Raw genomic sequence first — 14,058 nt, 5'->3', positions numbered from 1 at the left:
CGCACAAATTCATTATTTTAATTACTGCATATCATAATTATTCCGTCCATATTGAATCCACAAGATACTACTGGGATTCCCGCAGCGAATGAGGTGGAAATTTATTAAATAGAAACAGATAATGAACAATGATTAGTTTTGTATCTATTAATTATATATCATTTGCATTGCTTTCGAAATATAATAATGTCATCTTATCGATATGACATCCTCATGTCGTAAGAAAACAAGAAACAAAGAAACATTACCGCGATTTATATAAGTATTTAAAAGACGGAACGAGAATCTTTGTATCCTTTGTAGATTCGCCATTCTTACGATCGATTAAATCTAACGATAATGTTTGAGTTTCTTTCAATCTTCACCGTCACACGTGATCCAGTTCATTCCCCGAGAACAGAGAGACGGAGAACACAAGAGCTCTCTCTGCGCCCTTAAAAAGAAGTCGAGCATGGTGCAGAGATTGAGACTCTTTTTGTCGGTTCCGCTCGGCCGACTTCTACTGGATAGCAATAAATTCCGCAGATCAAAGCATCTTTCTTTTTCCCTAGTCGTCGATCTCGTCGTTCTCCTCGTCGACGTCGTCGTCGACGAAGGCATACACGAATACGTCGACGACGTCGTTGAAATCGATGTTGGATACCTTCTATGTGGTGGTATCCCTTTACCATGAGATTCCGTAATGGCGAGCGGCCATAAAGGGTAAACCTGCACCGAGAAAAGTTTGGCAGCGAAACGATGCACTTGGGAACGACGTGCCTTCCCGTATCCCTACTCCTATCTACTTTCTCCTATATCTTTCTTTCTTTCTACGTTCGTATACGTAGGAATGTACTTATCTGTGTGAACACACGTACGTATGTATAATACGTCTAGTTTTTCAACGAACACCAACTACGAAGGAAAACCACGAAGAAGACTATCCTAACGTCGACTGCACGGACGGAATTGGGTGAAACAAAATAGCAGGAATTCCGGATGCAGTAAGAACACATGACTCTTTCGGGATATTACTACGCGACATCGAAGTTACTCGTGCTGGAATATTTTCCTCTTTGAGACTGATGTCCATCAGTTCGTATTCTCGTCTCTTCGCGAAAAGAAAAATACACGATAAAACGTGAGATTTTTCTCCGAGAAGATCGAAAATAAATCGTAAAAATATCCTTGAACTTCTTTACAGCGTACAGTAGAGAAGAAGATTTCGACGGACTGATCTTCGCCATTTCCTATATGCGACGTCGACGTTAAAACCAACATCGCCCCATAATCTTATGGAAATCCTAAAACACCGTTTTATATATGGAACACTGTACATAAGTACGTATGTATGTACCTATTATCTTGGGGATTGAAATCAAAATATACAAAGTTGTAATATAAACCGAAGAATAATTCAAAGTACTAATATTTACATTAGCGCGGCCTAATTAAAATCTCACAAAGCTTCGCCTCACAAATTTAATTAATTTTAGAATCATTTGCAAAGTACTTATCTCATAATCGATAAAAACAAACTCCAACTAATTCCCAAAGAAAGGATCTCAGGAGGATCAAAACTGGATCTCTCCAGAGTTGCGATATATTCGTCTCGTGTTTGAAATATCTACACGTTTTTCATCTACGCATTCACTTCTCAGTGTTCATAGTACGCAACCGAATCGATCCGCATGACGTGAAACAGAGAGAGAAAGAGAGAGAGAGAGAGAACGAAAGAGGGAGCGCGAGATACCTATAGATGGAAAAGGAAAGAAAGATAAAGAGGGTGGTTGGAGAAAAAGGGAGAAAGAGAGAGAAAGAGAGAAAGCAAGAGCCGTCTTCCGAGAGGGAGAGTCGAAAAGAAACGAGTACCAGTGGGAGTCAGTGACCCTCAACGTTCCTGGAGACAGGAGTCGCTGTAAGTTTCATGCGCCCACCGCCTTTTCCTTTTCATCGGCCCGCATCGTGTGGCCCGCACTACTTCGAAGGCCGTACGTTATCGACCTTCCAAACGCCCGCAGGGAGAGCTTACTTCTGGCGTTGACGAGTTAATTTTAATTTCCCTTGGAACTTCGTCGACATATCGACACCCGACCGAGACTCGATACTACTACTTTACTACTACTTCTACCGTTACTACGTCTACTACTACTACTACTACTACAGCTACTACTAGACTTTTGCCGACGTTGCTCCTGTTACTACATACTAGCCATTCATCGGGTTAAACGTCACGACGGATCCTTTTTTGTCGATTCTAAAGCTCGCTCGAAAGAAACCACTCGTTCGACCGTTCGCTCTTAACCAAAACTTTTTACCCTACGATGCAAGTAACTTTCTCCTTTTTGAAGTCGATTCATACGTAATTTTTAAATAATTATGTACGTCCTCGTGCGTTAGACACGTGAAATATCTTCCGTGAGATGACAATGTTCATTGTAATTGTTAATACTTTATACAAAATCTCGTCGGATATTATGTTCTTAAATTGACGATCTACTCATCAGAATTCCTTTGAGAATACGTAGTATATCAGTTATGAGCGTTCAAAAGGTTGAAGAAAACTTTCTTTTATTTTCCTACTCGAGTACAAAAGTTTCGAAACAAGTATCTTGTTCGATTAAACTCCCGATAAAAATTTCACAAGGAAAATCAATGATTATCTGTTCGTTACTCGACGAAGGTTTTATCGTTTTAGCTATTTTTCATTTTTAGTAACATAGTAACAAAATGGAACAAGCCGTTTCGTATTTTTGTTATTGCGTTCTCTGTACAATAAACAATAAAATATTTTTTTCCGACTGTTGATGCTTCATAAAAAATCGATTTCGTAGTATTCCATGCCTGCCTAGAAAAAACAATGTCAAAAAGGACACCGAATAGCTTAACAATTGATTCGTCTATTGAACTTCAAAAAATATTGATCCGCTTATTCAAACGACCTGTGGCAACAGTGAGAAAGCCGGTTTATGTAAACAAATCCACTTACTAGCTGAAAAAAAAAACCGTATCTAATAGAATGACACACTATATCACCAATAATTCACACTACACGACTGTGTCTTTCTTTCGCAACGAGTAATAAAATGTTTAACGTCGATAAAAGTTTTCTCGAATCTTTCAACGATGACAACGATCTATCAAGGAGCTAATTACTAGTAGAGAATATTCCGCAGAGACAAAATATCTTCGCTAGGCCTACTTTTATTTCACGCAGTGTTCTCTTGTCTCAGGGCTATCATCGCAAAATATATCACTTTTACATATGCGTACATACACGAGACGTATTAATTTGCCTTTCAGTCTCTCAATTACAAGGATGCTATAACCATTTTCAAGAGATCCTAATAAGCGATACAGCTTATTCAATGCAGTCGACGACGACGGTACCTCTTTGGCATCGAGTCTCAGATATCGTGTAATCTTCCATTTACCTTCTTCCGCTCGAGTCGATAGATCCTAGATTGCGATGGAGGTAGCATATTCGATGATAGTCGGATGCATATCACGAATAGCAAATTAGTAAAAGCACGCTGCATCGTTATGATGTTTTCTCAAAAGCGACGGTGACGAAAGGGAGCACGTTAGGTGTTTATAAAAGACGAAAGTATAATCGATGGTTATTCGACGAGTTTATATAGGATTCAAAGTTTATTATATGTATAAGATTCTATCTTGACTCTGGGATTGGTAAAAGAGTAAGGCATAACCGAGAAAGTAAGCGAGTGCACGATGATGATACGGAAGGTTGGCATTGCCCGTCAAGAGAAATTGACGTCCGATCGATAAGCCCACCGCTTTAACATGGCTGATAATTAAATTCTCCTACAAGAGCTACAGTGGATGGATGAACGATGGTTACCTACTCGTATATTCCGGCTCACAAAGTCTCAACCTAACGCATCTCGAGCCGCGTGTCTCGTACCATCGCTTTACCAATAAAAATTGTTCGAGACAAAGGATCAAAAATGCGCGCAAAAATGCCGTCGGCTCTGATAAAAAGCGTTTGAAGCGGTAGGGATAAAACAGAGTGACGCGTGACAACGAAGAATTATATATGCGAATACAAGTAGCCCCAGAGAATTTTTTTACCGAAACACGTGTATGTATTCGAACCTTTATCACGCGGCGTTACCACCCTTTTTGTTCTATCCTCGAGCGACATTAGATTGCAAGTCGTTTGTCCTAGAACGGAGATATGCTGAATTCCTCGGCCAACTATTTGTTTATGTCGCGAAGACCAATGCTTTTTGCAAACTTCTTGAGATTAGAGAGAACGAACAACGGTTCTCACCTTATATATGTACCTATGCAATATGTTAGACTAACGAGAACTTACGTACGTTCTTTCCTTTTTCTTTTTTTCTTTTTTTTTTATGTCCACCTTATATAGCCCTCACTACTACGTTCCAATTTTATTCCCAACGATTGAAATACGCGAGAACGTGTTCGCGCATTCGCATTGAAAAGTTTGAATGGGAGGTTATATAAATGATATGCTTTGTTGATTGCAAAGCGTTGCCGAAATAGACAAAAGCAAACGAAGAAAGGGAACACATTTTGGATAAAAGGAAAACGCGAACTCGTCTTTCTTTTTTCCGTATTTTACGAATACCTTTGTGAACTTCGATCTCCAAATATTTCACCCTTTTACAACCGTTCGGGTTGGCGCTTTCAAATGCGCGTCCACGGTTTGCAATTAATTGCTTCTCCTAGTTCTGAAAACAATTATTATCGTTTGCCTTTGTTTCATATCTTTCGTCATGCCAACAATTTCTCTTTTATCGTGGCATCACGAACGTCACTCTCGTTACATTCTAATATCGAATTTCATATATTATATGAATAAACTTAATCGTAATAAATATTTTCTTTAAAACGAATAATATAAGAATGAAAACTGTTCTTCGAAATACACAGACAGAGTTGTTACGAAAAAAATTAAACATAAAACATTACGAGAAAGTTTACATAACTCTTTTGTATACGTGGTATCCCGACGAGGGGGATATTGTCAATATATTTTTTTTTTTTTTCATTAAGTAAATATGACATTTTTCCAACGCGTCGCGAAAGCAAACATCTAAATTTAGTCGGGTCAGCAAAATTTAAGTCACAGGGGGACTACCTTTATTATTAGCTCGAACGTCCTAGACGGATCGAACTGTCTGACATTTATTCTGGATCACATCCATTATCACAGGATCGGTCTCTTCGACACGCTCCAATTATAATAAGTTTATAAGAATACAAATCAAGAAATTTGCAAACGGTGTTATATGATTTACACTCGTTTACAGTGTACAGATGAAACAAAACTATGGATTGTAAGCAAAACTAACAAAAAATTAGCCGTCGGTAAACCCGTTTGTGATTTACATCGGAGATTCCACCGTATTCTTCGTTCCAATCCTATAACAACACTCCGTATTTCCCAAGGGAATTATATTAACACTCTTGATCCTCGCTGGATTAAGAAAAATTCGTTGATCTTCGAATATCCAACAAATACAACGAATTTAACTATATACGAAGAAATGAATTTTATCAGAGACCATAAATTGAATGAAAGAAACAGTGATATAAACAAATCTATCTATAAACTATATAGGTTCTCCCAAAAGTTTCTTTCGCTATCTGCACGCAGCTAGTTTATCCGGCAGTGTTTAAAAACGAAAGAAACTTTTGGAACAACCTAATGAAGCTAATAAAATCCAAATTTCAAATATCGATAGATGTAATATATAGGTACATACTTTTGTATAATACAAAAAAAAGCATTAAAAAGAACGTAGAAAGGAAATATCGGTTAAGAACGACGATAACGTTTAAAGGAAAAGGTCCGTAGGTGCAGAAGCGGTGGCGCCTTTCCGACGCCCACAAGTCAGACGTTCTCTCCAGTCAACCAGTTTCAAGTGAAGGACTTCTATTAGCCAACAAACCAGCCAAGTTGACCCTCTCTTTACTCTTGGAAATTTTTTTGATCTCAGCACCAACAGCCAACTTTTAACTTGCTCTGATCAGTTATTTATATTTACTCAAAAATGTTTGTCAATAAATATTATATTGGTTGCTCGTAAAAAATGTAACAAGAAGGACTAAAATGTCCCCTCTGAAAACTTACGAAATATATCTTAGATAATTATAAAAGAAGCTGTTAGCAAGAGTCAGCGAAGAAATTAATTACGAAATTAGATGTGCTGTTTAGATAAAAAATAAAGAAAACATTTAAATCGATCGATCGATACGCGTACTGTCGCAATAGGTAATAGGATTTTAGTTTACACAGATTCTCATTAATATTAGTCGACTAAAACACACTGCAAATTATTCAATCTTCACTTAGCGTCGGTTAACTTCGTATATTGGCATAGCACTTTACAACCGCTTGCCTAGCTACGATGAGTAAGCAATTGGGTGAATGACATTTATTATGGTGTTGGTTCGGTACCACAAATTGAACTTTCCTTCCACGCGAACGACCCATACATATCCCCCTCGATATTCACGAACGAAAGGAATTTTTATCCCTTGGTTGAATCGATCCATCGAACGCTATTCAATTGATCCATTCGCAAGAATACCTTCGGGGACTACTCAAAAGCTCCGATTTTATGAATTCTATGAACCGGATGAAAATCATCGGTTTCTCCTTTTTCGTAAAAATATTGACAAATTCGTCGAGCGTCCTATTAGAAAATGAAAATATGTGCACGTTATCTCTCGAGGTTCACTTGAAATTTAACTTTACCTTATCAATTCACATCGACGCTCTAGTGACTCTCTTGCACAGTAGCAAGGGGTGAGGTCACAGTTCGTGGTAAGACACAATAGCAAGTTGCTATGTTACGTAGGCTGCTCGGGGAAATAGTTTGGAACATTGTTAATCCGAAACCGATATATGCTGCCGCGAGGTATTTTCGCCGACAATAACCACTAGTGAGTGAGTAAGTGAGTGAGAGGGAAAGAGAAAGAGAAGAAAATAAAGAGAGGGAAATAGAGATAGAGATAGAGACAGAGAACACGGCAAGCAGAATACGAGAGATGAAGAGAGAAAGAGAAAGAAGAAGTGAAAAGAAAGACGAATCTTACGCGGTCACGAAACAGCAACGGCGCAACGTTTGAAATTTTAACGACCCTTAACGGAAGATGAAACGAGTAAGAAAGAAGCCATCATCGCAGTCGTTTACTACGATCATTCTCGATTTTTCAAAGTACTCTGGCACTTTCTCTCCCTCTCCCTCTCCCTCTCTTTCTCTTTCTTATCCGAAATATCGGCATTTTAAATTAGAAAGATATCGTGATACGTGGAGTTTGACGTTTCGATGAAATATTTAAGAACGTACCTATTCTTCGAATAAGGCTTTTGTGAAGGCAAGAGAAAATAGTTTAAACGGAAAAGAATAATAATAAAAAAAAGAGAAAATAAATAAACAAAGAAAGAGGACGTAAAGTAGCTATACAATAATGCGTAGACACGTGTACATATGTAGATATATTGTATATTTACATGCACGTAGCTCGTGCAGTGTCCTTTGCCTTTCATCCAGTCGATCGGCCGCAAGTTCGATACGTCGCTTCGGCATACACCCACGTATCACGATCGTAAATGTATTTGCGTACGCTACGTATGTATGTACGTATGTAGGTATGTATGTATATAGCTTCGCATGTAAACGAGAAATTGACGCGAGGATGACGTTAACGCAAAACGATGCGACGGGAATACGATGAACGTCGATTCTTAATCGATAGCAATATTTCTAACGCTGATAAAATGTGCATCGAGTACGATCGAAAGACGATGGAGTAACGTTAGAAACGTTAGAAACGTCCGCGTATAAAATTCAAACGCTCGTATCGAGCGTGTAAATCGTTAAGGAAATAAAGGTCGAGGATGGAACGACCGGTCGAATGATGCGCTCTATGTCACACGTTCCCACGTTAACATAAACATCCTATCTACTTCTATTAATACTTATCCTATAATTACCATTTTTGTACCGACTACGGTACAACGGAGAAGCCCACATTCGTAAATGGCTTTCAACGTTAATGCGATATTTAATCGTCGTTGTCATAATATAAAGAAATTAGGTCAAACGACCGAATATCCAAACAGAATCATAAGAATTAAGTTTATCGAGAATACACGTTTGATATCGTACTCCTGATCTTATCCCTGCGATAATTTATACCTTTATTTCTATACGCTTCATTGATCCTACTTCAATTTTATTCGACGACCAGAGGAGATGGTTTTTTTTCTAATGCACGCGATACGATCCATATCTCCGAACTTCGTTACAACGCAACACTTCCTACTCCAGATAATTTTCTCAACAGCGTACAATTACGTTAACCTACGAGAGAAAATGTACGGTCACGTGCATACCTGTCTAGCTAAACATTCATTTTATTTTTTATTATTTTTTCAAAGATAAAAAGACAAATAGAAATCTTGGAAATGAGTACATTTCTAATCATTGCTATACGTAAGATGGAAACACATGAGAAACCTTTGAACTATGATTTTGTCGAAGGAATTTACTCGAGCTACTCGAAACAACGTTCTTTTACTCTGTAAGATCCTAGCGATAACACTTTTTACCTTCGATTTATCGGAAAACTCGTTGCTGTGGGGTTAAACAAAGCTAACAATGAGTCTTTGAACGATGAAAAAACGAGGCTTAGCGTGGCTACGTTGTTACACGTCGTGAAGAAAGTAGCATTTTTTAATTAAATTAAAATTATTATCTACACCTTTGTCAATGTCAAATAGATTTCTTATCGAACGAGAAACGAGACTAATCATCAAAGATTTCACTTTTCTTCGCTTTCTCATTTAACCAATAAATTTGGAACATTCACGAGCGCCGATTTCGGACCTATGAATATTGAATAACGATTTACTGGCCTCTTTAACGGATCTTCACCTGCATTTTAATGCGCTGTCTCGAGGATGGTTTTAAAGCTACACGAAATAGCAGCTCGAAGAAATACGGTCTCGTGTAAGGACGAACGATCGGGACACTGATTAAATTCAACAAAAATAACCCCCGTAGACCGTGGAAATATTTACGTAGCGCCGATTTTGCGCACATCGCACGGTCGTGTCCCGCTTTGGTCCACCGACTGAAATCAACGTGGTGACGAGACACGAGATACTTCTCATTGTCGAAAACACGACGCGTGACGTCAATACCGAAACAGACTGGCTGTCTTCGTACTTTCGATTCCACCATCGATACTCACCCTAGAACGTTTTCGCGACTAGAAATCGTAACGGATAAAGCTCTTAAATCGGAATACGATAAAGCATACGTCAATCTTAAAACATCGCCTATCTTCGACAATTTTTTCACGATTAACGGACCTATCTACGGCTACGTCAAATGTCAGATACATTACATTTTTTGATGATAAAAATGGTACGTATTCCAGACGAGTTCGGATATAATATTGCGATCAAGTAGGTACGTATATGTCAGGAAAATCGTGGATTAATAATGACAGAGAAGGGGTAAAAAAAAATAAAGAAATATATGTCGAGCAGGAAAATCAGGCTATTCGAAGGTTTTGTGCTAGGTGAACATGATAGAGAACGTCGAAAAAATGGTTGATATTAAAGGAGAAATGTCATAACGTATTCTAGAATCGGGTCGCTTACTAAAAGCCAAACGCATTCTCTATAAAGCCACGAGGCTGTATCCACGGGTGTTGAGATTAAAGCGTTTGTGAGACTGTTGATACGTACTACCACCTGATAGGTACATACGTACGCGTTCAACGCGACTAGCCAAACGCGCCAAAACATTTGTCGGAAGTTGATACTTCCTTCATAGAGAATCACATTGCATTCGACGCGACTTTGGAGAGCTTTAACGGGGTAGAGAGAAACGGAAGTCGATTGATCATTGAGAAACTAGGGAAAGCCTTTGAGTCGGAAACACGATGAAAGCCGCTCGGAAGCTGTCGTTTCACGATGTAAAAGAGAAGAAAAAAAAAAGAAATACGTCGGACGTCGGATAGGACGAGAGCCTCGCTTGAGTATCGAAAGTTGACGAATCGTAGAGAGTTCGTCGTTTCGATATCATCATGGGGACATGAAAGAAGAAGAAAAATAAAAATAAAAAAAAAAGAGAGAAAAAAAGTAAGAGTCAAAGAAGACTTACCCGATGCAGCCAGGGCTATCGCCGCCATGAGTGTCCAATGTCTCATGTTTGCAAAGATAGAAACCGAGAAGCTCGCTTCTTTCTCGACCACAAGCACCACCACAAGCACCACTACCGGCTGCTCGTTGCCTCTTCTCCTCCGGCTCGTCTTCCTCCACCTCCTCCTCTTCCGCGTCCTCCTCCTCGTCCGGTTGTCTCCGCACGTGGCTGCAGGCGCGCCGAATAAAAGCGGACCACTTGGACTCTCTCGACGACGTTGGAAAGAAGCGATCCACCTTACACCTGCTCCTTCTTCCTCTTCCTCCTCCTCCTTCTCCGACTCTTCTTTCTGCTCCACTCTAGTCTCAGGGTCCACCGAACGATCGCAGATACCTCGAGCACGCCACTGACATCGTTCTTCTCGTTCTTCTATCGGGAGCACGTGATCGTGTCCACCATCGACGACGTGCACCAGCAACAAGAGCAACGTGTCCCTTCTTCTCGTTTGCCGCCGCGCACGCACTAAACCGGAGAACCACCGAAGCGCTTCCCTCGTGCTGCATCTTGCTGCATCGAGGACATATCTCTATTCCTCTCTTATTCTCGACCTTCCTTCTATCAGCCTCTCCACGGTAGCCGATTTTTACCGCGAGCAAATGTTAAGCGCTAAAGGAGAATCGTACGGAACCGGGAAGAAGAATCGTTATTCTCGCGATTGGACTCGACGAGGAGTCTTTCTTTCATAAAACTTCTCGATCATCCGATCTAACAAAGCCGGCTACCTAGATACAATGTACCCTGTTTTCACCGAACTCCGGAACGTTCATGATCGTCAGCAGTGGCAGCGGCGACGGCGGCAGCAGCGCCTGGACGCCGTCGTCTCGACTTGGCTACCTTTCATCGTTACCCTCTCGTCACCCTCTCCACCACGTTCTCGTCCTCGTTCTCGTCCTCCTCGGCTTCCTTTCTCCCTCTTTACCTACTTCTCAGCCCTACCACAATTCTCTCAGCCTCTGCGATTCCCCTCGATCTTGCGAATGTAGTCGAGTCTTTCTCTCTATCTCTTTCTCTATCTTCAAAATACTGACATCAATGCCAGATACGTCCTCGCCGGCGGCCAACGCTGGACTGATTTTCATTTGGCTGCAGCGCCGCGCGGTATCGCCACCACAGTTCTCTTTGGCGCTAGCGCTCTGTACAGCTACAGGACTCCACCACCACCGCCATCACCACCTCCACCACCACCGATGCACCTCCTCTCCTTCGTTCATCACTTTCTTTCCCTCTCTTTCCCTTACCCTCTCGTTAACCCCTTTCTCTCTTCCACCTAGCATCCCCCTCTCTGTTCTTCAAGCGCTCCCTCTCTCGTTCACCCCACATCTCGTCGTAGCACATCGGTACGACGGGGTGACGGTATATCCATGCCGTCCGTACAACTCCCTTCGCCTACCTACTACCCTCTCCCACCCTACTTTTGCTATAGTGCATGCCAACATCGCCGGAGAAGAGAGAATCGTTACTATGGCGAGATCAATATGATAGGACGGCGCATGCCTCGGTATCCTTATACTTGAACCCTTCGCCACTACTCGTGCTACCCACGTCTCTCTCTCTCTCTCTCTCTCTCTCTCTCTCTCTCTCTCTCGTTCTCCCTCTCTCATCTCATCCCCCTCTCTCTACTTCCTCTTCTCCACCCTTCCATCTCAGCGCGCAGAGCAAAACGTGTGCCGGCAGACCGTAGGTGAGTGCGGCGTTGACTCAAGTCGCTTCAGTCAACAGAGAGGTTCCTATGCGGGAGGACATCGTCTTCCATTCCTCTTAACGCCTTCATGCGCTGATTTTCCTTTACCCCTATCTTTTTGACACCACTTTCCGTTCCTTCTTCTATCGTCCTTACAATATTGTGTTCTATTTTTTTCCAACTCGACTCAATTTGCAAAATCGTATGACCAAAAGAATATCCTTTGTCAAGGATTGATCAACGTGCATAAAGGAAATCATCAGATGAAACCATTTCTTCCAATATCGATACTTTTCTCTGAAAATATTGTAATTAATGTAATCGTAATCTTTTGACATTCCTAATCATTTTATCCGATTCGTCGAATTTAAATACTCTTAAGTATTAGCTATACATATCTATTCTTCTCTTCATCAATGGGTAGTTTAGTAACTAACCACCGCTAAAATTAAGTTGGTTAACTCGAGTTGGAAATGCTCGGAGAACGAAATAATTATTGGACGAGTGAGATAATGATAAATCAATAACGATCGTATTAATGTAAAAACATTTCCGAAGATCCAACGTTAATCGGTAATTATGCGTTTCCCCTCGATCTTTCAATTCGCTAATTATAATCGCACTAATTGTAATCGCACTAATTGTAATCGCACTAATTATTTTGCGATAAGCTATCTAACTAGAAGAATTTCAGATTTGAAGCGAAATACATTTCGAGGAACAGTTTGAAGCATTTGAGAGGTCGATGAGAGAGGTGCAACGGGCAAAGAGTATACTTTGAAAGTTACATACAATGTGCAATTTCATATTAACTGTTAGCGCAGTTATGTATAGTCGGACCAAAGTCTACTATTTCCTGTCTTTCGCGAACTTAAGATTTCTTTTAAAGCCAGTAAGAACTATCATTACGAAACTCATGAGGGTAAAATTAACAGGAAAGACCGAGGGAAAAAAGGCGCGTTATTACGTCGCACGTTCCTTCAACAACATCTTTCTTGCGGTTAATGATCTTTTTCGCGAAATTATATACCTATACTTTTATTTTCCACGTCCTTTACTTTACCGTCGAAATATAAACGAACAACCATCTACATTACGAAAACGTTGCGTTTAGTATGATTAAACAAGTATTTAAAGATAGAAATTTAAATAAATGAAGTTTTCGTTCAAGACTTTGAGAAGAAATAAATAGATCTAACACTAATTAATCTAGAGCATATCTACAGGACTGATAACACATATATATATATACACACACACACACACATTTAATCCCTACAGAAGAAGAACATGAGAAATTTGTAGCACTTAGTGTCAAAACAGGGTCCTGATAAAAATTATTGGCAAATTGCTTCAGTGTCTTACCTCAATACTTTGGCTGGTTGCTTCAAGAGTTTATATTAAACGTCACCTGCAAAGGAAAGAGTATTTAAAGATTGTCTCCCTCCTTCTACTGACACAATGTTAAATACATTTAACTTGCCAGAAAATATCTATAGCATTCAGTTTCAGTTCAGACATAATTAAATAGTTTAAAAAGCTTTCGAAAAGACGCGCGCCAGACTATAACCTTTTGAGTACTTCATATTTTACGTAACACGTCAACGACAATGTTCGCAATGAGAGTTCCAATTAAAATAATAAAGTCAAATAATATATCATTTCGAATAATCCCCTATGATTTGTATATTTCGTTTTGCTCATTAGTTTCTTAGAAATATACGATATCACCATTAATTTCTATAACTAGTACAACCTTCTCCGTTCACGAAATTTGACACCAGGTCATAATTACATCCAAGTCATTAGAAGCAAGTGCGACGTTAAAATGATGTTAAATTTATGTCTCCGTTAAATCTACGATGCTTGCTTGACGGATTTGTTAATCTAACGAGGCAAATTACCTAACCTCCTTTTATACATAAGTTAAGTTTCTTATATCTTTTACGGTTAACCTAACAAATTAAAGAAGTTAAAATTATTACGAAGATAGAATCGTGTTTTGAAAATATTCTATTTATAATAGCTATGGAAAAATAATAATAAATGTATAATTACAAAACGTACTTGAAAACATTTTTGAAATAAAAAATCATATTAATTCTATATGAAACGATCAAATTTTTATGACCACTATCTATATCATAATCTTTCGAATACTTTATTTCACGTAACATGTCAATA

At 39.5% G+C, this 14,058-nt stretch overlaps 1 protein-coding gene across 2 annotated transcripts in view; it reads right to left on the bottom strand.

The window, feature by feature from the left end:
- LOC127065752 (neuronal acetylcholine receptor subunit alpha-7-like) overlaps positions 1 to 11,452 on the bottom strand; it is a 137,227-nt gene extending 125,775 nt beyond the window's left edge. Inside the window, exon 1 of one of the 2 annotated variants that reach the window (XM_050998549.1) lies at positions 10,155 to 11,452. Coding sequence is in view for 1 of the 2 variants with exons in the window: in XM_050998547.1 (XP_050854504.1) it covers positions 10,155 to 10,200 (46 nt within the window). In the remaining variant the exon portion in view is untranslated. The remainder of the gene's footprint in view (positions 1 to 10,154) is intronic. The other variant, XM_050998547.1, reaches the window with a different exon arrangement.
- Between the last annotated feature and the right edge of the window lie 2,606 nt (positions 11,453 to 14,058).

Source organism: Vespula vulgaris, chromosome 8 (genome assembly GCF_905475345.1).
Source record: "Vespula vulgaris chromosome 8, iyVesVulg1.1, whole genome shotgun sequence".
In the NCBI taxonomy this organism is placed as follows: Eukaryota; Metazoa; Arthropoda; class Insecta; order Hymenoptera; family Vespidae; genus Vespula; species Vespula vulgaris.
The sequence above is the reverse complement of the archived record's forward strand: the minus strand, read 5'-3'. Positions and strand labels throughout refer to the sequence as shown.